Source organism: Trichechus manatus, unplaced genomic scaffold (assembly GCF_000243295.1).
Source record: "Trichechus manatus latirostris isolate Lorelei unplaced genomic scaffold, TriManLat1.0 scaffold00284, whole genome shotgun sequence".
Taxonomy (NCBI): Eukaryota; Metazoa; Chordata; class Mammalia; order Sirenia; family Trichechidae; genus Trichechus; species Trichechus manatus.
Genome location: NW_004444220.1, coordinates 1603416 through 1628439, shown reverse-complemented (window position 1 = coordinate 1628439; position 25024 = coordinate 1603416). Strand labels below are relative to the sequence as shown.

Genomic DNA, 25024 nt, shown 5'->3' with positions numbered 1-25024 from the left:
AGTACCATTTCAGTTTCCTTAATTGTCTCATAAATGTATTTTTACAGTTCATTTGATCGAATTGTTGTTGTTATTGTTAGGCACCGTCAAGTCGGTTCTGACTCATAGCGACCTTATGTGTAACAGAACGAAACATTGCCCAGTCATGCAGCATCCTCACAATAGTAGATATGTTTGAGCCCATTGTTGCAGCCACTGTATCAATCCATCTCACTGAGAGTCTTCATCTGTTTTTGCTGACCCTCTACTTTACCACGCATGATGTCCTTCTCCAGAGATTGGTCCCTCCCGATAACATGTCCAAAGTATGTGAGATGAAGTCTCACCATCCTCCCTTCTAAGGAGCATTCTGTCTGTACTTCTTCCAAGACAGATTTGTTTGACATATTTTTGCAACCATAAAAGTAAAAAAAAAAATAATAATTAAAAAGTGTTGGGGAGAGATGGGCCTTAATTCCTGTGAAAGGAATGTGAAATATGTAACTATTCCACAATGACAATAAAAACCTGGACACCTGGTCTGATTAAGGGGCATTATTTCTATTTACTTTTTTTTTTTTTATTATGAAAGTTATACACATTAAACATGTTAAAAGCAACTTTTAAAAAGGAGAAAAGAATCACCCAAAATCTGTCCAGGCCCGACCTTGTGGCCCAAGGACTAAAACTCCATGACCCCTACTTTTCCCATTCCCTAGCTGGGCTGCTAAACCAGGACCCTTATGTTTCTCTAGCCCTGGCAAGAAGTGAGTGGGCCACATTTTCTTCAACAAATAAACAGCACGGAAAAAAGTGTGAGAAAATGTAATACATGAAAGAACTCAAACACACGTAGTAACCAAATGCAGTGACTGAGCCTTTTTGAATCTTAATTCGATTGGGCAAATCTGCTGCAAAAGACCTCTTTAAAGTGTTCAAAAGTAACGATGTCACTTTGAGGACTAAGGTGCACCTGACCCAAGCCATGGCATTTTCTACTGCTTCCTATGCATGCAAAAGCTGGACAATGAAGAAGGAAGACCAACGAAAAATTGATGCTTTTGAATTATGGTGTTGCTGACGAATTTTGAATGTACCATGGACTGCCAGAAAAATGAACAAATCTGTCTTGGAGGAAATACAGCCAGATTGCTCCTTAGTGGTGAGGATAGTGAGACTTCGTCTCTCTTACTTTGGACCTGGTATCAGGAGAGATCAATCCCTGAAGAAGGACATCACGCTTGGTAAAGTGGAGAGTCAACAAAAAAGAAGAAGACCCTCAAAGAGACGGATTGACAAGGTGGCTGCAACAATGGGCTCAAATGTAGCGATTATTGTGAGGATGGCACAGGACAGGGCAACATTCCGTTCTGTTGTACATAGAGTCGTTACGAGTCAGAGCCAACTCGACCGCAACAATATTTTAAAATAATAAATGTAAGTATTTGCCATTCTTTTTGCAACAAATCTTTTGCCTTCCTACAGTCATAATGGCCCCAGGGTGGAGGAAATGGTATATGTCTCCTCGAGAAGAAGGGTGACATTATATAGGGAAATTAAGTCTCTGTCAAACAGAAAGAGGAGATAAAAGAAAAAGTTTTCTTTCTAGAAGAAGTATGGGAAGGAAAGAGAAAAAGGAGTGAGTTAGACATGTGTGCCCTGACAAATCTTCCAAAAAAATTTTATAAGTGGCAGTATTAGATGAATGGCAAAGCTGAATATTGAGAGGACACTTGTCAACAACACTGAGGCCATTATGGCTATTGGAAGGTGAAAGAATGAACAGAGAGCTAGAGAACCCATGTTTGCACTCCTGAGCTGTCCTCAGTTTCTCATTTGCCTTAGAATAGATGGAGATTATGACACCTGTCTCATGGAACGGTACAGAAGGCAGCTGAATGTTTGTTGGTGAGTGCACTAGGGTCACTCTAATTGGAATGAAGGGATCTTGGAGCACTTTGGTTTACAAAATGGGGTGTGCACACACACACAGGGTGGGCAAGAAAAGCAATTGAGGTGTGGAAAGAAAACATTAGAAGTTCTATGCATATTTGTTTTTATCACATCCATTTAAAAATTTCTTATTTTAGTGCATGTTTTATAATGTGCATTGTATATTGGTACAGTTCATTATTGTATTAATAAATTCATCATTATTAAATATACGTGTGCTCAATATCATTTATTATTGGTATATTATCAAAAATGTTCAGAGGCCATTGCTGTAGGGGAGGTTACACTGGGCACTCACATTGGAGTCAAATTTGAGTTGAAACCAAATCTCGGGGGCATCCAGAGAAGAGAAAGAGAAGAGTCCTGTAACAATCCTCAAGGTGAACAGCTATAGAAGTAGGATCCAAAGAAGAGCACTCAGTACCCACTGAAAGGAAGGATTAGTTATGGAAAACAAAGAAGTTGCTTTGTCTTTGCACAACAGACTGTGTTGTATTAAAATGTGAGATTCTACTAACAGACAGTCTGTGAAAATGTGCCTCCCTTTCAATTTATAGTGTCTCATATCCCTCTAATGGTTTGAAACTTCACCTAAAATCTGACCCATCCCATATTAGCATTTGGAACCAGCTCACAGAAAATGGAAGGCAGTGTCACTTCATGCTTAAGAGCAAAGCACATATTTTGGGCTCTGAAAGTCTTTGTTTCAAATCTTAGTTCTGATGTTTAATATGGACTTTGGCCATGTATTAAATATATACCCTCTCTGAATCCCAGTTTTCTAATCTGGGAAATGGGGGATTATAAATTCTATCCCATAAGGTTGTGGTGAGGGTGAAATTAAATAATATAAATACATGCCCAGGACATAATAGGTGTTCAATAAATAACAGCTGTAGTTATGATTTCTATTCCTTCATAATTCAGGAATACGTCCCCAGGATCGGGGGCACAACCCCTGACCTTCCTCAGGCACACTTTCATCCCCTCCACTCTGTCTCGCACAGGAAGAGGACAAGAGCTGTTCCCTGCTGTTGGTCTAAGAGCTGTGCAGGATCTCCCTGGCAGCAAGGTCCACAGTCTCGATCACGACAGGGAAAGAGCCATTTCCTATCCACATCCTTATTAGGAAGTGAACACCCTTTATAGTTTTCCAGAGCTAGGGTAGGGGTGGGGAGCTGAAATAGAGAAGGAGCTCAGGGCAGCCAGTCCAACCTTGACCTCTCTGCTTTAGGAGACAGATATGACAGTACCTGAATTCACCACCATCAGTTGTGTCCAAAAGCTACAAACTTGGCTTTTGGCTTTTGGTTGTTGATTCCTCACTTTACTGTGTAAAGCAGTATACAGGAGGGTGCAGTGGAAGGGGAAGGTTACTGTAAGTCCATGGTTTCTTGGGTATGGTAAATATGGTACATTCCACTAGTTGCTCTATTGCTCTCCCATCTCCAATTTACTGCCAACTGCACTCATGGAACTGTTTTCAGCATACATACGGGAACATAGATGCTGATGTGGAGAGACTTTGAGGGAAATCCTCACATACAGAGATCTAACTGGGCCCTGCTCTAGGTACAGCCTCTTCTACTCTCCCGGCATGCTCAGTTATGCCAGTTTTCTTAAAACTGATAATTCAGGAACATTTTACAAAACTCACTTCCTGGTTTTATTCTCATATAATCTCACCACTGATCCGTTCACTTCTCGCCAGGATGAGGGAAGCAAAAGGGTCCTGGTTAGAAGCCCAGCTGGGGAATAGTGGGAGTGCAGTCATGGTTCTCCTGGTCCTTGGGCCACAGGGTCGGGCCTGGGTAGCCCCACTCCCAGTCACTGGAGTCCTGTACCCTGACCCAGGAGAATCTACAGACAGGCAGAGGTTTGGGGAGTGAGGGGAGGGAGGGCATCAGTCACATGGTGAAGGGAAGGCGGGGCCATTCCTCCTCTGCATGGACTGGATGACCACTGTCCTGTGTTGAGGCCCTCTGTGGTTGATGTTCTTCAGGAATTTTCAGTCTGTGTATTTGTTAGCTACAGTTTCCAAGCCTCATATCAATGGTCGGCATGCCATGGACAGAGGTTTTCTTAGGGAATCAGTCTGATTTTATTGAGCTAGAGGGAGGAAAGGATGCCAAGGGACCCCTTAGGAGTTCTGAGGAAATCTTCCCCTGTGTTGGCAGCTCCAGGTCACAGGTTAGGGCTCTACTGCCTTCCCTCCTAAGTCCTCTCCTTCCTCCCAGATACGTGCTGCTGCTTCACGTGCTGATATCATTTGGCTTGTTTCTATTCCTCCATTCCCCCTGCACAAACATGTTTTGTTTTCTTTCTGAGGAGGGATTCCTAAGACTAGTCTTTGCAGAGAAGAGCAAATACATTTGCTTTCTTTCTGAAGCTACATTCCAAGAGGGCCATGTCAAAAGGGAGAGAAGCCTCACAGCAGGGAGAGGGAACAGGGAGCAGAAGAAGCTGAGAAACAGGTTGCCATGACTCTGGCCCCTGGAGCTGTCCAGGTTGGGTGCCAGGAATTGTATTCTTCTATGTTCCAGGGCTCAAGGGAAGTTGTAGGGCAACACCTACTTACAGTTACTGTCTTGGAACCATGACCCCTTCCACTTCCCTGCCTCACCTTCTCTGAGGAAGTGTGAGACAGAATGTGTGTGTGTGTGTGCGTGCGTGTGTGCTTCTGAGAAAGAGAGACAGAGATACAGAAAAAGAGACACACAGAGAGAAACCTGTATGTGTGTGTGCACTGTAAACTGCCCAGATCATGGTTTCGGAGCTTCCATTTCTTATCAGTCCTGTGATGTTAGAAACCTTCCTGAATTTTGGTTTCCTAATCTGTAAAAAGGGATTAATTAGATCTATCTTCTAGGATTGTTGTGAGGAATAAAGTAATGTCTGTGAAGCTTCAGCAATATTGCCTGGTGCATCGTGTAGGAGATTGGGGACTTGCTTACAGATAGCCTTGATTTGGGGGAAGAAGCTGAGGGAGCTACTTTCCTGAGAGGGGCAGTGTGGGTTTGGCAGCATTGCTTTGGAGTCCACGTATGGGTGCAGAGTTAAGGACAGGGTCATTCCATGCATCTTCACACAGAATGAAGCTCTGCTCTGGCACCTGGATCCTGGCAGCTATGTCAGCTGCTTAGGGGTAACGCTGACCTCATGGGGGTCATCATCTTAGTTGGAGGCTACAGTGAAGCTCTCTTAGGGGACTTAGAGGATGCTTCTTGGAGACTATAGCAAATAGACAGGTCTTGTTAGCACATTTGTGTCACCCTGTGGGTGGGGACTCGCAGACACAACAACTGTGAGAATCTTTGCCAAGGGGGCTGATGAGGTTCACGGTTCTAATACTGGGTGCTCTGAGTCATAATAATTGTACTGATATACAGGAAATTGGTGTAAATATTTATAAGTGTGTGTTTAGCATTAAATACACCAGTTACCATCGTGTCAATTATGATTCATGGCAACCCCATGTGTGCAGAGTAGCACTGCCTTCCATAGGGTTTTCAAGGCTGACCTATGTTTCAGAAGCAGATCACCAGGCCCTTCTTCCAAGGTGCCTCTGGGTGAGTTTGTAATTGCCAGCCTTTCAGTTAGTTAGCCCAAGTGCTTATCTGTTCTGCAAAACCCAGGCATATATAAATATATGTATTTTTTGTTATTGTGTGCCATCGAGTCAATTCTGACTTATAGTGACCCTATATGACAAAGTGGAACTGCCCCAAAGGGTTTGCTAGGCTATAATCTTCATGAGAACAGATTGCCAGGTCTTTTCTCCCACCAAGCAGCTGGTGGGTTCCAACCGCTAACCTTTCAGTTAGCAGCCGAGTGTTTAATCATTTTGCCACCAGGGTTCCTTCTGTATATGTATTCTTCTCCTTCTTTGTATTCATATTCATATGATTATTATTATCTTGACTATGCATTGGAAAAAATACATATGTTAGCACAAGCAACCTCTGGATTGTGGCATTAAGGCTAAATATTTCCCAGCTTCTTTATACTTTCAGGGATTGTGGAAATTTGTGCAATGAACGTGAAGTTTCTTACAATCATAGAAAACATAAAGCTACAAAGTAAGTTCCATTCTTCTTTGCCCTCAAGGCCCAGAGGAAGTCTTGAACACTGTGACATCTTTTGTGAACTCCTGTACAGTTTTTCATACACATACTCTCTTGGCACTCAGTCAACAATTAAACCATTTGGTATTTCTTTTTCTTTTTCTTTTAAATTTCTTGTTATTTAAGCTTCTTCATGGTAAAAACCAGATTTTGCAATAAATTCCCTTGTAATAGCAACCACAGACCAACTGTCTCTGATGGGTCAGGCACTATGCCAGAGCAGTACCAATAAAAGTGCAGCCTGTGGACTTTTGCCACTTTGCAAAATTTTGATGCTGATTTGCATTGCAGTAAGTACAGAATTTGAGAGTACATGTTTAGAAAAGTCTAGAGTTGTTTTGATGTTATAAAAACATCAGGGCTTGTATTTTGTATGTCTTTGTCACTTTTTTTCTTCTTTCTATTAATTCATTTCCCTTGCATTATACAAATGTAGTCATCCGTGAGTGACAGATTTGGAAAAAAACAAATACTCATTCTTCACCACAGATAATTTAAGAAGTCTAGGGGCTTTGTGAAGATCAACTGATTTATTTTCCACAACATGTCTATAAAGCACATTTTCAGAGATGTAAATTGAGGCTGACACAAGTTAGGTAACTCTGACTAGGTCACCAAGCTATCAGGTGGACACCCCAGGTTTGCAAGCTTCCACTTCCACTCAGCTTCCACACAGCCTGCATAGTTTACATCAATTACTACTCTGTCAGTGCCCAGCACTTGCTTATCAGGACTTCAGAAGTGCTGATGGCCCAATTCTCATGGCTGTTCTCCACCTCACGGCATCCTATGGGCTAAGGATGCCTCAGGACCAGCTTGCTAGCCTTTATTGCAGTCGCTACAGCTGGGCTGGGGAGCCTCTTGGAGAAGCTCATCTCTGAAAAGAGGGAGAGACACATTCAAGCATGTTAACTAAAGCACTGTTTAAAGGGAAAAAAGACTAAAAAGTTGTTAAACGTCCATCTGCAGGGAAATGGCCACTCAAATGCTTTGACTGAAGTTTCTGGGTCAGGTTGATTGGAGCAGGTAGAAGATGGGTGTGTGCCTTGGAGGAGCTCACCTCTAAAATCAGCTTCCCTCCAAATATGGTTCTCCAATGACCTGAGTGGCCTCTCTTCTTCCTCTCTTCTCCTGGAGTCTGGGCTCATCTTCACTGGCTCATATCAGAAAAATGATTCCTTTTTTCCTGGGATACCCCTGGGCCCTGTGACCTGAGACCCAGCCCTGTGAAAAGCCATTACCTGTCCTCAAGGCTTATCCTGAAATGGGGCTCTGCCTCACCATACGGCTTATCCCTTGGGGTCATATCGGATGGGGTCTTTCACTACACAGAGTTGGTATGGAGTAGGAAGAAGATAGGATGAAGCAGACTGGGGAAGCCCTGTGGAGAACATACAGGCTGGACTATGTGTGCAAGTGCACCTAAAAACCCATTACCATCGATTCAATTCCGACTCACAGCAACCCTATTAGGACAGAGTAGAACTGCCCCATAGGGTTTCCATACAGTGGCTGGTGGATTTGAACTGCCGACCTTTTTGTTAACAGCTGAATGCTTAACCACTGCCTGGGGGTGTACAATCAGCTGTCTAAATGATACTGTTTCAAATGACACAGTGGCCTTTCAGCTTGATCAGAGTTATTAATATTCCAAGTGGCTTAGTGTCCTGGCTTGGTCAGGCAACAGGCGTTCAGGCAATATGTTCCAAAAGTCAGTGGGAGGGTGGTTTTGTGGTTCTGGGATGTCTGTTCTCCTTGGAGATGAGACAGCCTTCAGAGAAGAGGTCTAATTTAAGCAAGTCAGGATCACAGGGGCCCTGCCACTCAGTCTGATTCAGAACAGATCTCCAGCACTGAAGGAACAGTGACATGCAGGAAACAGAGGCAGATACCAGACATACAGACTATTGCTATTGTGTGATCATTAGAGGTATCTATGGTTCAGCGGGTAGGTTTATTACCAGTATAAGGGCAGCAACAGTGATTCCACACTCTGGCCGGCAGGTCTGAGGCTAGCATTATATGACTGCCTTGAGTCTGACTGTTGGGACTCAAAACTTTACTCCTCCAATTGCTTGCTGTCACGGATTGAATTGTGTCCCCAAAATATGTGTCAATTTGGTTAGGCCATGATTCCCAATATTGTGTGGTTATCCTCCATTTTGTGATAGATATAATTTTCCTATGTGTTGTAAACCCTAATCTCTGCCTGTGGTTAATGAGACAAGATTAGATTATATTAAAGAGGATTAGGGTGGGATGTAACACCCTTACCCAGGTCACATCCCTGATCCAATGTAAAGAGAATTTCCCTGGGGTGTGGCCTGCACCACATCTCTTGAGAGATAAAAGGAATGGGAAGTGAGCAGAGAGTGGGGGACCTCAAACCACCAAGAAAGCAGCGCTGGGAGCAAAGCGCATCCTTTGGACCCAAGGTCCCTGCACTGAGAAGCTCCTAGTCCATGGGGAAGATTGATGACAAGGACCTTCCTCCAGAGCTGACAGAGAGAGAAAGCCTTCCCCTGGAGCTGACACCCTGAATTTGGACTTCTAGCCTTCTAGACTGTGAGAGAATAGATTTCTCACTGTTAAGGCCATCCACTTGTGGTATTTCTGTTACAGCAGCACTAGATGACTAAGACACTTGCTAAGTGCTTTGGCCAATTCATTTAACCTCCTTATGCTGCAGATCTCTAACTTGTAAAATGGGGATCATGATATAACCTACATATTGGGATGTTCAGAGTATTAAATGTTAGTAAGGTGCTCACAAGAGTTCCTGACATATAATAGATTTTCATCAGACACAGAGGCTCAACAAATAGGCAGATGGCCTGACCTCAGCTAGAGGAGTTCAAGGGGGCTAGAATGCCTCGCTGACATTTTCCCAGTTCAGTAACGAAATTCATCCTAGTCACCATAATTTGCAATACCTTGTGCATTCCATACCCCTCCTCTGCATACAAGGTCCCTGTGTCCTCTTGCCTACTCAAAGTTACTGCTCCAACAATTCTTTCTGTGCTATCCCTGTGCTATTGATTCATCCCTCTCCACTGAGAGCTTCCCTTCAGCACAATAGTATTGCCTTTTTCCATCTTAAGTATACTCCCTCTTCCCACACCAGATGCCACCTGATTTCTTTGCTCACCTTTGCAGCAAAACTTTTTTAAAGCATTGTCTAGATTCATTGATTCCTCTCATCCCATTCACTCTTAAACCCGTCTAAATCAGGCTTTATCATCCAATCCTCCATTGCAGCTGCTCTGCTTTGCTAAATCCAATGACCCATCCTCAGTTCTCATCTTATTTCACCTGGCATCAGCATTTGGTATGGTTGACTGCTGCCTCTCCCCTGATACACTTTCTTCATGTGGCTCCCCAGACACCACACTCTTGGTTGACCTCCTACCTTACTGGTGGCATCTTCTCAGTCTCCTTTGCTTATATCGCCTCTCCTCCCTAATTTCTTTATGCCACAGGTATTTGTTAATGATCTTCTGCTCTTCTCCATGTACACTCACTCCCTAGCAGACCGCATATAGTCTCATGGCTTTTAAGTACCATCTATATATATTATGCACAGCCCTTTCAGCCAAATTTCTGACTTGTATATACAGCTGCCTACTCCACATTTCCATATAGATGTCGAAGAGACAACTTAACTCAACGTGTCCAAAACAGAGTTCCTGATCCCCTCTGCACCTGTAAAACCTGTTCTAACTGCAGCATTTCCCATATCAGCTGATAGCAATTTCATTCTTCTAGTCACTTAAGGAAAAACCCTGGAGTCATCCTTGACTCCTCTCTGACACATCTCATCCAAATTCATCAGAAACTTCTGTTGGGTCAATCTCAAAATTTATCCAGAACCTGAGCAGTTCTCACCATACTGACTGTTACCAGAATAGCTCAAACAACCATTATTTCTGACCTGGCCTACAGCAATAGCTTCCTACCTCATCTCCTTTCTCCCACCCTTGCCTGTCTTCACTCTATTCTCAACATAGTAAGTAGTCAAAGGTGATCCTTTCAAAAGTTAGGTCAGATCATGTTACTCCTCTGCTGAAGTTCCTGCCCCTCCCACACATTTCACTGCAAGCAAGAGCCAAGTTCCTTAAAATGGCCTATACTCACCTGCCTTAGAGCCTTTGCACCAGCTGCCTGGACAATACTTCCTTTATATATCACCATTGCGAACCTCCTCACCTTCTATATTTATTTGCTCAAATGTCACCCCTTCAATGAGGCCTAACTGCCCACCCTTTAATATTATACTTAATATTCCCTTTCTCTCCTGGCAATATCAATGCACCTTACCTGACTCTGTGTTAGCTCACCCCCTTCTGCCCCACCCCCACCAGAGTACTTACCACCTTCTAATATACTGTACAAGAAGCTCTGGTGGTGCAATGGTTAAGTGCTTGGCTGCTAACCAAAAGGTTGGCAGATAGAACCCACCAGATGCCCTGGGGGAGAAAGATGTATGTGGCAGTCTGCATCTATAAAAGCCTTGGAAACCCTATAGTGGCAGTTCTACTCTGTCCTATAGAGTTGCTATGAGTTGGAATCCACTTGATGGCAATGGGTAATTATTATTTAAAAGATTTGCTTTTTTATTTTCTGTCTCCTTGCACTAGTATGTACGATTCACAAGGGTACCGGATCTTGTGATTTGCTCATATACGTATGCATCCCAGCTGGCTGGAACCATGACTGGCACACAGTAGAACTCAATAAAAGTGCTGAATGAGTGAATGGGTGAACTGTTACATAAACACAACATTCAAATTAACATAGGCTGGGTTGTTTTTGAGAATTTTCAGGCCTAGAATGAATGAAGGACCTCCTTGGTCAAAGTTATAGGAGGAATTTCAGCTCCCTCTCATGCGTTGCAGATTTTGAGATAACATTTGCAATGGTGTTATTTGTCACAGGAATCGAGGCAGAATTTTAATAGTTGCTAAAAATAATCAAAACTCACTGAAATTTGAACATAATGTTTATTCTGAGCAGTTATTCTATGTGCATACAAGGGAGACCGTTTTGGTTCCAGAAAAAGCAAATGGATCGAAGAAGCTAGTGTGTGAGAGCCCCAAAATTGAGGCACTAGGCTTTAGTAAAATGACTGGCCTAGGTCGGAGCTCTGACTCCATCTTAACCTTTCACTTACTTCTCTAGTAACCACTAATCTTTGTACAGACTTGATTATGCATCTGAGGAAATGTTTTTCCCAGTGGTTAAGCTAAGAATGTGGAAAGGATGTTCCTAAGAGGGGGTCTTGATGCAAAACCCTTATCAGAAATCAGCTGCAATTAGCCCTTAGGAAATGCTTTGTTTTAAGAAAGCTACTTTAACAGAGTCGTCTCAGAAGGAATGTCTTGTGATTTCCTTGTGAGTACCCTGTAAACCCCCCTTCAGTCACATACTTCCACAATTTAGAAGACTAACCAATCTAGGTAACCCACATATATATTGTAGACCAACCATGATAAGATCCCAGCTCCGAGTTGTCCTGCTTCTTACTTCCCTAATTTTGTACTTTTCAATCAGAGAATTTTACTTTAAGTTCTTTATTTTCCAACATAAATATACCTCTGTAACTCCACCACCTTGGAACACTTAGTTTCATTTTGCGGACTATGCATTTCCCTGGTTTGAACTGTCTTGAACCTCCAATAAATCTCTTTACTTTTATTTTAAACAGAGTATGTGTTCTTACTCTTTAATACTAGATACAGTAAAGAGAAGAGGAGGGAGAAATATAGAAGATCAACCACTGGCTAGTCTTAATGTGATTGATTGAACCCTGTCTTCCCCATTTTACTGAGAGCAACTGGTATCAGGCTACTTCTGACCTGGCTTCCAATAATTTGGCCCTCCACCCACCTGCAGCCATGAGACTTTTTGAGATTTAAATTAGGAGGTAATGGTTGACAACAATCCTTTTCTAGCAGGATAAGATAAATTTACATTGCTGTAGAGCAGTTTTTGGCAGATTTCTGCAGTTTGGGTCAGACTTTTTATGGTTAATATCTGGTTTTCTGGATAAGAAAAACCTTAAAATCAAAGTAAGGCATCTGTTATTAATTTTCCTATTCAACACAGTCAAGAACTGGACCTGATTTTCACCAGCTGTTTATGGGCTCTTCAGTCCCCTCCAACCCACCCTGTGGGAACTTTATGCCTGTTGGATGATGAGCAGTACAAGCCTAGTGGCAATTTCTCCTCCAAAGACCTGTTCTCCAAGCTCCAGATCACTCCAGACTTATTCTCCTGTATAGTCTTGGCTGAGCTGAGACCCTCCTTTGTCCAAGTGTCCTTGCACAGATTTCAAAGAAATCTCATCAGCTATTTGACGTTTAACTATTTCACAGTTTACAGGCCCTGGAGTAATCTGTGTATAGGTCTCAGTACATCTTGCATACTCATCACCCTTCTCCACACCACCACCATCCACCTCAAAATCATTTCCTTCAGGGAGTTGGAATTCTAAGTTTCTGCCTAAGGCAGGAGACAAAGGGATCCTGGTTGCTATCCACCTCACAGGGACCAACGCGAGTCCAGACAGAATCCATATCCGTTTTTAACAGTGTTCATTGTCTGCTCTGCACATGGTTCCTAAGGCCAAAGTCACAACACTGGGCCTAAGGAGGACACTCCCTCCCCTAAGCCTCTCTTTTTTTGCAGGGACAGATACTAGTTGATGGTGTCTTACCCCTAGTCACTCTGCTCAAGGTAAGAGTTCTCTCTATCTGGATTGAAAACAGCATCAGTAAGCAAAGTTACAGGCCTGGAAAGGTTATTGTTTGCTTGATCCACTGTGCAAAAGTCAGGACCTAGGTTTTGAGGATTAATGGAGTGTGCAGGGTGGTGAAGCTTCTGAAGAATGTGTTGTGATGGGGAAAACACACTTGTCATGTAAGGAAATACTCATTTTACACATAGTAACCTCTCAAGGAGGCCTGGTCATGTGGCCAAAACAAACCAGAATAAACGGATGCCCACTGCTAATCCCAAAACTTCATATTAACCTTATATTCACATGTTCCCTCACACCAACCCCAGCATGTTCCTTCTCACTATTGCCTTGGGCTGTTTGAAGACAGAAGACTTCTCCAAGGCTGGGAGGAGCTCCCAGAGTCCTGGTGATGCAGTCTGTTATTGTAGGGTAACAGTGTGTACTTTAGACTTGGCCAGCCCTGGGTTCACATCCAAGGCTGTCACTGACCAGCCAGGGGACCCTAGAAACTTGCTTTGGATATCAGATCCTGAATTTCTTTCTTTGTAAACTTGGCCTGGTAGCACCTACCTTTCAGGACTTGCAGGACTGTTGCAATAGACATATGTAAACATATGTAAACAGCCATCAAAGTGCCTGGCAGTTTAAGCATACAGTACATGGCAGCTGCTACTCTTGCTATGCCTTGGGGAGTTTTTGGCTCTCTATCCCTGAGCTCCCTAAACAACTGGTGTGTTCTAGAACCCAAAAACTCTATCCAGCTTCAGAGGCAGTCTTGCAATGAAAACTGTAGCCCCCCCCCCCAACTTTGTGGAACATCTGCTGGAGTGGGGCCAGCTTAGATTCCTGATTTACACAGCAAGAGGCTCACAGCTTGGTGTCCCATCTAGACATATCTCAAAGCTCTAAGAATTTATGTAATTGGTCAAGAATATTCTCTTTTTCTCACTGCCTTCCAGAAGCCTCTTTCCTTTCCTCTCCCTCAGCCCTGTCATTCCTTTCACAGCCATGGAAATCCTGCCCTTCTTCAGCATTTACCTAATCAAACGAAGACTAACCCTTTGCAGTATCAATGTAGTGTGTTGGGGGTAAGGTGAGGGTACTGATCTTTCAGGTCACAGGAGAATGAGCCTGGGTCATTGATTGCTTTCTTGATGGGCTAGGGCAAGCAACCCTTTCTTTTGTACATCCCTTTTTTGGAGTGCAGCTCGGGATATACTCCCAGGCTATCTCCTCTTTTACTGGGTCCTACTGGTTCTCTGTAGGGTTGCTATGAGTTGGAACCGACTTGACAGCAGCTAACAACAACTGGTTCTCTCAAGCTTCTTGGCCCACACTTGAAAGTGACCATATTAGACATTTGGATGATTATTTCCTACCAGAGCCAAAAAACACACGGATTCAGCCAGGTTTGGGAAGGACATTATTTCTTCCCCTAAGCTGGGTGATGCTTCCTATAAGATAGGGACAATCATACTGGCCTGGAAGAGTTGTGAAGGATAAAGACAATATGTGACACACAGGAGGTACTCAATAAATCTTTACTCTGCTGATTCGGTCACTTACTAGCTGACTGACCTGGAGCTGACTCCCTATCCTCCTTCTGTAAAAGGAGGAGAATTTAAGTTGGCCTGGCATTCAAAAGGATTCGAGGCTGCAGCTGGGGATGCTGAGACCTCTCCCACTGACTTTGTAAGATTTTTTTTTGGCAGAGATTTTGTGTGTGCATTGGCAGGCAGAGGCAGACAGCAGGGAATGCACTTGGGGGTCTTGTCTAGGATCTGTCACTTGCCACCTCTATGGCTCTAGACAGGAAAGCCAGAAACCTGAGCCTCAGATGCACACCTCAACTACCTCTGGAGGTCATATTGCTAATATGACCCCTCCAGGGAAAGAAACATGCCTTTTGATGTTCTGCAGCCCCAGTTTCTATCATATAGGTACAAGCTCATATAGCTCACATCACAGAAGGCTCTCAATATTTTCTTGTTTGCTGAATGAATTTTGAGCTGCTGAAGGGTCACAGTTACTAGGCTTGTTCCAAGCCCCCTTTTCCTGCAGGTTGATGTCTGTGGGTCCCTGAGCCTGTGCCAGAAAGTCATTTGCTAGCTTACCCCACACACAGGGACTCCATTTTGCACACAGCTGGAAGCAGGGTACAATTGGAGGCAAAGAAGGACAAGGGTAGCCTTGCAGCTCTTTTTTGTATTGCAGCTGCTCCTCTGAGCCCCACAAGGCTAGGTTAGGCATCCTTCCTAGGTACTCCCTATTAGGGGGCTTATCTCAGTTCACAAGGTGTTTAGCCCCTGGGCTATGGCAGCTTGTTATACACGTTCTTTGCCTGTAGCTGACAGGAATGTGTGTGGTGACTCCCAAATCTCTAGATTTGCTGTAGGGTGAGGTAGAGGATTCAGAAGACACTGGTGATAGAACGGATGAGAAGAGCAATGAGCTACTTGCTACCAAGAGGTGAGGAAGTGTGAAAGCTCTTGGGGTTGGGAAGAAGCCTGATCCCACACGGCCAAATCATACCACGCCACGTAGCCCTCTGGACTTACTACAAAGGTGGAAAGAGAGTCAAAGTGGTCATTCTCCACACGCTCTTCCACATACTTTTTAAACATGTGCTTTATAGCCAACAGCAGTCCCTGACAGAAGTGCCCAGGTTACCTTTCAGAGATACTACAGGTAGTCTTCTCTCTGGCTCATCCAATATGCAGGAGGCTCTGCTTTTCTAGAGCCCTTTTTTGTTTTTTATTACTCCAAGGTTATTGTTACTCATCATAATTATTATCATTACTTTAAAGTCACCCTTTGAGGATCTGGCCCCTGCTCACTTCCCCCCACCCCACTTCTTGTTTTCCACTTTCCCCTTGACATAACCTTAATGGTGCAGTGAAGAATTTGCTGTTTCCCAAATATCCATAAGCCTCCATATTTACTTTTTCCCCCATCTCCAATATTTTAGGACTCAGACTTCCATCTCAGCAAGAATTTTCTGACAGTCCCATCTTTGTGTTTCTATAGTGCCCCACGATAGCCTTTTTCCTGCAACCACTTCTTTGCTCTGCCTTCCTCCTCTCAAGCTGAGTTAACTATCTTTTCTATTCCCACAGCACCCTATGATGCCCCCCCTTCACACCTTCCTTTTGTCAGTGCCCCCTCCTCCAAGCTGGGTTAAGTTCTCAAAAGAATGCTTAATACAGAATATTTTCATAGTACCCTCTGATGCCCCTTTAATCTCCCCCCAAGTTTGTCTAAGCATCTTTTAAATTTCCATAGTACCCTATGATGTCCCCTTCACTGACCCAATCCTCAAGACAGGTCACATATGCTTTGTCTATTTTTTCATGGAACCCCATGTTAATCCCCCATTACAGCCATTACAGCATTTACCACACTGTTAGTTTACATGTTTGTCTCTCCTCTGTAATCTAGAGCATTTTTTGGAACTGGGGCTGCATGCTAAGGAGTATTCCCAGAACCTATACTTGTGACTCACACGTTAACAGGTGGTCAATAAATGAACAAGGTGTCCTAGTATTACGCTTTTATTTATTTTTCTATATTCTGCAGTAACTAAGCAAAGTCACAGTAAATGTCAGTCTTCTTTACACAATAGCAGACACAAAAAGATGCAGAAAGGTCAGACATTAGCAATTCCCTCTTCTTCCCCCCCAAATTCTACTGGTTACTTCAAACTTTTAAAGAATATCCGAGATCAATGGTATCTAATTTGTACTAGATCACAGAATATGATGGAAAAACTTCATTTTATAATGCTAGCAAAACTGTTTAAAATGCTAGCACGAAAAAAAGCCACTAAATCTCGATGACATAAAAAAATATCTTCAATTAAATTTTAAACAGATGTGATTCTAATTCAACAGTGTATTAAAATGAATAAAATTTACAATATCCAAACAAATGCTCTATTCTCAGTTAAACAATTAGCACTGATCACAAATAGCAAATATAGTGCCCCCCTCCCCAACTCCGTTATTTTTAACACAGGACCTAGGCGATCTACTCCTTGGGGTACCTTTGACTCTGTTTTCCACCCCGAAGGGTCTGCCCTAGGTTCCTCTAGGGTGCGGAGTAACCCCTAGCACCTGAATTGAGGATAGCCTCAACCTCTGCATCATCGTCTGAATCCCAATCGTAATTACAAGGCCAGTCCTTGGAACATCGGTTACGCACCCTTGCCACAAAATGCATGACTTTCAGCTTGCTGGATTCCACATGTGCTCGGGGGCCCCAGAAGAACTCGTACTCCACGGGACTGCTGCGGGGCACTGGCTTATAAATCAGGTACCCTCTGCGCACAAACTCTTCGGTCACGACCTTCTTCGGATCTCCAAAGATGCTGTGCTGCCTGCCAGGCTGCATCCCCAACTTTCCCAGCACCTTCCACACCAAGGCCTCCTTGGCGCTGTTCCCCATAATGAAGATGAGAGCTAGTATGGACATCAGGAGACTCTTCTTGGTGCCCTGGAAATTGCTCCGGGCTACCGAGGGCTTTTGTGCTTGAGCAGTGCTGGACACTTCTTCAGGGGTGGTGGAGGCCTCCTCTGGGGTACCTGGGTCTTCCTCACGGCCGCTCAGGTCGTCCTGGTGGGTGCAAGGGACCGCCAAGGCGGCCTTCAGGGTATCGGAGGCCTCTGAGGCCTGAATTTTGCGATTGTTGCGATTCTCTTCTGCAGCCCTTGCATTTCGGCGGCGCCGACTCTTCCGTCCCCGAGGCATGTCTCCTGCTAGGCGCGCGAAGTACAGCTATCCTAGGGAAGGATGCCTGTAGCCCTGCAGAAGGCAACTATCTCTAGCGCAAGAATGGGCCGCAGCTGAAGCCACCTACGCCAAATACAGTCTTTGTAGCAACGAACCAGACGTTCACAGCGCCAAAGCTCTCTCCTACGCAACGGGACCTGCTTCAGCAGCTGCCGCCCGCCGGTAATTGCAGCAGTGGAAGCACGCGAGAATACTCAACAGGATTGGCTCCGCCTCCCCTGCCACGCACTCACTTAACTCCAAAGAGGAAGTGGGCGGGTCATCCACAATGATTTCCGCTGGTACGTAGGAAAAGGAACAGCACACGGGAGGGTTGGGACAGAGGCAGAAATGACAGCCGTGGACTGGCAGGGGCTGGGGGATGCAGAGGAGAAAAGGATGGCATAGGGGTCGTGTTATCTGCAGTGTAATACAAACATTCAGAGATTGGCTCGCGGGTCTTGGGAAGGAGCGGGTTTCTGCTACAATCCCACCTGAGGCGGGCTGGTGAGGGGGAGAGGAGATGGGAGGTTATCCCTGGAAGGAATCAGTTGGCCCCAGCCCACCTTTCCTGTTTTGTTTTACACAGCGCATTCATTCACTCGTCCTGTTTTCAGAGGGCTTTTATGTGTTTATTAATTAATTCGTAGGCGCATATAGGACCCAGACAAGATTGTTAAGGCTGCAGTGCTGGGTGATGAGAGAAGATGGGACTGCAATAGCAGTCCTTTAAAGACTCCTAGAGAGCTTTTAAAATGTTATATATTCACAGGATAATTAAGCAGGGCAGTAACAGGATCAGATTTGCATTTGTGCATCCTCACTGAGGGGTGGACTATTGCCTGGAAGACCAAATAGGAAGCAATTAGGATAAGAAGAGGAGATGAAAGTGAGTCTCCACGCAGTTGCCATAGGGATGGAGAGGCAGTGAGGGATGTTAAGGGTTACCATGGACAGGCCTTGGATACTGACTGGATGGAAATGGGGAGTGGGGAAGGGGTAGTGGAGTGCAGAATGACTCCAGTCAACCTGGATACCTGATTTATTTTGCTCCTTTCAGAGCATACTCTGAATGTTATGTTCCCTGACTCCTGCCTTTGCTCACATTGTTTTCTCTGTCCAAAGTGCTTTGCCTCCCATCTCCACCTACCTAAATTCCATTTGCGTGCTCACAGGCATCTTCTTCCCTGAAGCTTGTTTTGATCTTCCCAATAGGGAAATGAGTCAATTTTTGCTCTCCTGAGGGAGGCCTTATAGCAAGCACTGTATATCTTTCTTATGTCATTCAAAATGCACTAGCTTAGACACATCACTTCACGTCTCTGAGCTTCAGTTTCCTCATTTGTATAGTAAGTTTAATAAAGTACAGGTCTCATAGGGTTGTGAGAATTTAACGAGATGATAAATAAAATACACCTATCACATAGTAAGCACAGATTTTGCCTCTCAAGGTGTTTCAAGTAGTGTGTGGGAGTGGCATTTAATACATGCTTGTTGAAGGAATACATGTTGCAAAAGGTTTCACGTGTGTTCTTGACTGAACTCTTAAACAGCAAATAAATACTTCATAACTGCTTGGCTGGGACAAATTAATTGTTTGCATAACAGGACCTCAGATTTTAATTCCCCTGAGGGAAGGGGCCCTGTCTTGGCCATAGTCTTTGATGTCTCCTAGCTGTTGGTAGAGTTTATGGAATGGGATATGGCTGCATCCAGTGAGTTAATTCTGTGGTGGGGCAGTGTGTCCCACTGGGAAAGCAGAATTGCCAACAGAACTGCACCCAGGAATGCCCAACCTGTAGAAAGGGGTTCCCTAGTGTAGAAGAAAGAGTGTTGAACTCATAGCTGGGAACATGAGTTCTAGCCCAGCCTGTGTCACTTACAAGTTCTGTGACCTTGATCAGTTCACCTAACATCTCTGTCCTCTGATTTATATTCTGTACAAACAGAAAAGGCTAACCTCTCCAGCCATTTCTGCCTGCCAGGCTTATTGGGAAGCTCTCTGGAGATCATGTTCACAAAGTATCTATCTGACATGCTCTGTGGATGAAAGAGATTCTCAGCAGGAGACCCATGTAAAACATCACTGGCTTACCTTAGGGTGAGGTGGAAGAGAAACTCCAGTAGTGAGTGTGATATTGTACACTCCCATGTTCATTTTGCAATGACTTTATGTAGTGCTAGTTGAAAAAATTGCCTGGACAAAAGAGAAATAAGACAATAAAGATATATTAGGAACTGACCCTCCAGCTAAGGCTAGTGACCTATGGGAGATGGGTGGAGGGAGATAAGGGGCAGGAAAGGTGGTGAGGGAAAGACTCAGTGTCATATAGTTGGAATCCTCCTAAACATGGCAGTCAATTCTTCCAGCCTTGGTTGCCTGCTTTACAGAGGAACTGAGCAGTACAGCCAAACCTCAGACCTGAGAAGGCCTGAGTTTCTGCAGGTTCCTGTATCCTCCACATTTCTAGAGGTAGCCTTGACTGTACTGCTGCCTGGGGTACCTGCTGGGTGAGGTACTAAGAGGTGATCACTGGCACCCCCTTTGGCCTGTATCAGTCTAAGCCGATAGCAAGTTCACCACAGGGCCTGAGATATTTACTGCTGGTGTGGCTGGAATTGAAGAGGACCCTGGGCCAGGAATTCTGGTGGAGAATGGAAGTTCTGTGCTTCAGTTTGAACAGCAATTGAGTGAAGAACAGCCCTTTGGTGTTTAGCTCCCTACGTCTGAAACTTCTTAGGAGAGACACCCACTGGATGGTGGGGAAATACTCTGTAGCTTCAAACAATGGGCTGTATAGGTGAGGCAGGGTGAGGCATCCTTTGAAATCTACTCTTTTGCTTCCTTGCTTTCTCCCCTCTACTTTCCCACCCATTCTCCTAACCTGGAAGAAGGGTTGACAAGAAGCATTTTCCCATACGTCAGAAGAGGCCCAGTAAAGATGGGAGGCCAGATGCTGGCCTGATGCCAGGACAAGTGGTCATGGCCACCGAGGAAACTCCCATGAATGGATATGCTCAGCAAGTGGTTGTGAAACAACACATCTATTGGCCTCAAATCCGGAGAGACTGGTACACTGCAGGCCCCATGGCAGCCCTAGCCCCACATTTGCTTTGGGCTGAACTCTGTATTTTATCCTGACTTAGATCAAGATGTATTGGTGCACGGAAGACTTCAAGAAGTCTGACAGCACACATCAGTGACCCTGGATTACAGCAAGTTCCTCTTAGTCCCCTTTCCCCTTTTCTCTTTGAATATTTGGGATTCTGTGTGGTGAAGCACTGCCAATTCACCTTTATTCTTTCAAATTGCTTCCATATTCTGATGGTATTCTATGCAAATATAATTCTGTGAACTAGTTCTCTTCTGAACTCACTTTCTAACTGAAATTTTCTTTATAGCCAGTACCTACTGAGGCTTCCTGTTGGGTAAGCTTAAGCATAAACCAATTTGGGACAGTGCACATTTGTTGCTGCACTCCCTTCTGCCCACCAACCAGCTAACTGAAGAGGGGTGCCATTTCTTGTCACCACCTCCTTCATCTGAGTGAATCTTTGTTTCACTCTACAACCAGGACAAGGCAGCTCTGGATAGCACCCTGGGGAGATCAGAGCCTATCCTTAGATAGTGTAAAACCTAGGGCCACAGCACCCAACCATGGTCCCCAAAGGAGTAATCAGGAAAGGGTTTAGGCTGAGGGCTACTCTCACTGTTTCTAAAAGCTTAACAGAGATAAAATTCACATAAGACAAGGCCACAGAGGATATTAGTCAATAAATGCAGTGTATTTAATAGAATATAACCAGGCATCGTATTAACAGAAGAAAGTAGTGCATGACAGAGGAAAGGCAGCTGACCTTTGAGGGCCCTAGGAGTACAAGGAGAAGAGGGAAACTAACTCTGATGCTCTAGACTGCCGTACTCTGTGCATAACCTACTTCCAAACTAGAATCTTTCCAGGAACCTTCATTTACCAATGAAGCTAGAGAGAGGTTAACTAACTTGCCCAAGTACTAGCACTGCTGATGTCAGGATTTGAATTCACATCTTCAGATTCCCAAGTCCTAGCTTCTGATATCACATCTCATAGTTACTCTGACTGAGTGTGTGTAGTGGTATGAGGGAGTGGTTGAGTTCCCTTGGGATAGGAGCAGAAGGGAAAGAGATGAGAAAAGGGACATATGTGGAGAAGAGCAAGGCAGGGGTATCATCAATCACCTTGCCGGATTTTCCATACTTGGCTGTGCCCCTTCTAAGCTGCGTCGTGTCCAGCATGTTACTTAACCTTTCTAAGTCTGGGTTTCTTGATTTGCAAATGGGTATATCACAGTAGTGTTGTGAGGATTAAAGGGAAATGCAGGGGGTGGTAGGCTGAAAAATGGCTTCCCAAAGATGTCCGCATCCTATCACCAGAACCTGTGACTATGTTACCTTATATGGCAAGAGGAACTTTGCAGATGTGATTACATTAAGGATCTTGGATTATCCAAATGGGTCCAGTACAATCACAAGAGTCCTTAGAAGAGGGAGACAGTAAAGTTAAAGTCAGAGAGAAGATGTAAGGATGAAAGCAGGGGTCAGAGAGGAGAGGTCGGAGGGGAGAGAAGATGCTGCGCTGCTGGTTTTGAAGATAAAGGAAGGGGTCATCAGCCCAGGAATGTAGGGGGTCTCTTGAAGCTGGAAAAGGCAAGGAAATGGATTTCCTCCTAGAGCCTCCAGAAGGAACACAGCCCTGCGTAGACATTTAAGACTTCTGACTTCCAGACCTGTAGACAAATAAATGTGTGTGGTTTTACACCACTAAGTTTGTGATAATTTGTTATAGCAGCCATAGGAATCTAATACACAAGGCATATGAGTGCCTCACTCATGGGGAGTGCTTAATGAAAGACAGCTATGATTACTGTTGAGGTGAACTTACATTATCACAATATTTTCAGTTAAAGCATGGGAGAAGGGCTAAGGTGGAACATGAGACTGGGCTGGGAACCTTGACAGCAATTCTTTTGCGAGTTGATGCACCGTGTTCCTCCCTAGTATTGCCCACTGTCTTAGTTATCTAGTGCTGCTATAACAGAAATACCACAAATGCATGGTTTTAGCAAACAGAAATTTATTCTATCACAGTTTAGGAGGCTAGAAGTTCAAAATCAGGAAGCCAGCTCTAGGGGAAGGCTTTCTTTCTGTGTGCTCTGGGGTAAGGTCCTTCTCTCCTTTCAACAACTGTGGACCTTGTGTCCCTTGGAGATCTACATTTGTCTTAGCATCAATCTTCCCCTGGGTCTAGGAGGTTCTCAGCGCAGGGACCCTGGGTCCAAAGGACATGTTCCACTCCAGAATCTTCTTTCTTGGTGGTAGGAGGTCCCCCACTCTTTACTTTTATCTCTTGTAAGATAAAAGGTGATACAGGCCACACCCCAGGGAAACTCTCCTAACATCAGATTGGGGCTGTGACATGAATAAAGGTGCTTCATCCCACCCTAATCCTCATTAACGTGACCTAATCCTGCCTCATTAAAATAACAGACAGCTCACTCCCAAATAGGAGTATAACCACAGGCATAGAGGCTAGAATTTACAACACATGACAAAATGGAGAATAATCAGAACACAAAATAGAGGAAAAGCACACAATACTGGGAATCATGGCCTAGCCAAATTGACACATATTTTGGGGGTACACAATGCAATCCATGACACCCACTAAGCCTCCTATCCCAGGCACTGTCCTGGGTGTTTGCCCAAGTTTCCATAGGCATTGCTCTCACCTTGGCAGACATCATCATAGACCCTGACAAGTGCTGGGGGTGGGATAGGGAGGGATGTGCAAGGATCAGTCCACATTACTCCTGTTGTGATACACTAACTAATCACCTTTCAGTTGTCTGTGAGCCCCTATTTGATTCCAGCAAACACCTCCTCCAGCCCCAGGGCATAGAGCACTCTTGTGCAACTTCCTCCATTTGCAACAACATTTGCTCAGGTCAGGGGAAGTGAGTCTGATTCCAACTGCTGTTCCTCATTGGGAGATTTCTCAAAGTTTCTAGTAAACTGATGATTCTTCTGCATTATTTTACAGTGCAGATATGAATTTACTTTCAATTTGTGCATTTGGGTCCTGCAAGGAAGGCTTTAGCATGTATACTCCCACCTTCACAAAACAAATGTCATGTGTATACTGTTGCAGTTTGTTTGCATGTTTTTAGGATTAAATATATGTATTGTGAATTAACCTCAACCATAGAGATAAAAATAGAGAAAAATATTTTAAACACCTATGTAACCAGTGCCCAGCTGGGTCAAATTTAAAAATTAAGCCCTACTCACTGTCTATTCTTTCTATTACAGATATGGTAAAATGCTCTGTTTACCTCTTCCCAGCCTCATTCCGCTCTCTCCTTCCCCAGTGGGGTCAGTTATCATGAATTCAATAATTATTACACCCATGAAGAGGTTTCCACATTTGATACCTATTTATGTACCCATCCACATTACATAGGATTACTTCCCCTATAAAAGTGATATCATAATACCATATATATTCAGCAATTTGATTTCCTGGCTCAACTTTATATTTTTGATGTTTATCCACATAGATGCATGTAGCTTTGGTTCATTCATTTTAACTTTTGTATAACATTTCATTCAGTATTTGCAATTTATCTTTCTCCTGATCATGATCACTTTTTTAAAATTTTTTCCCATACAAAAATTTATACCTACATTGTTATGTGACTCTAACTGCTCTCCCTCCCCATACTGTGACAGCACACTCCTCCTTTCCAACCCTGATTCCCCATGTCCATTCAACCAGCTCCTAACCCTCTCTGTCTTCCCATTTCACCTCTGGACAGAAGCTTCCCATTTAGTCTCTTGCATCTACTTGAGCTAAGAGGTACACTCCTCACGATTATCACTTTATGTCCCACAGTCCAGTCCAATCCCTGTCTGAAAAGTTGGCCTCAGAAATTGTCTTAATTCTGGGCTGATAGAGAATCCAGGGGCCATGCTTTCGGGAGTTCCTCCAGTTTCAGTCAGACCATTAAGTCTGGTCTTCTTACTAGAATTTGCATTCTGCACCCCACCTTTCTCCTGCTCCATCAGGGACTCTCTGTTGTGTTCCCTGCCAGGGCAGTCATTGATGGTAGCCAGGCACCATCTAGGTCTTCTGGTCTCAGGCTGATGAAGTTTCTGGTTTATGTGACCCTTTCTGTCTCTTGGACTATTACTTTCCTTGTGTCTTTGGTGTTCTTCATTCACCTTTACTCTGGGTGGTTGGGACCAATTGATGTATCTTAGATGGCTGCTTGCAAGCTTTTAAGACCTCAGACACCACTCACCAAAGTAGGATGCAGAACATTTTCTAAATCAGCTTTGTTATGCGAATTGACCTCGATGTCCCCTGAAAGCATGGTCTCCAGACCCCTACCCCTGCTACTCTGTCCCTCAAAGTGTGTGATT

The 25024-nt window shown here is 44.2% G+C and overlaps 1 protein-coding gene across 1 annotated transcript; it reads right to left on the bottom strand.

Moving 5' to 3' along the window:
- Positions 1 to 16245: 16245 nt before the first annotated feature.
- On the bottom strand, positions 16246 to 17759 carry MAGEH1 (MAGE family member H1). The gene has a single exon (XM_004390124.2). It carries the CDS (start codon positions 17539 to 17541, stop codon positions 16882 to 16884), a length of 660 nt encoding a protein of 219 aa, XP_004390181.1. The 5' UTR covers positions 17542 to 17759; the 3' UTR covers positions 16246 to 16881.
- Between the last annotated feature and the right edge of the window lie 7265 nt (positions 17760 to 25024).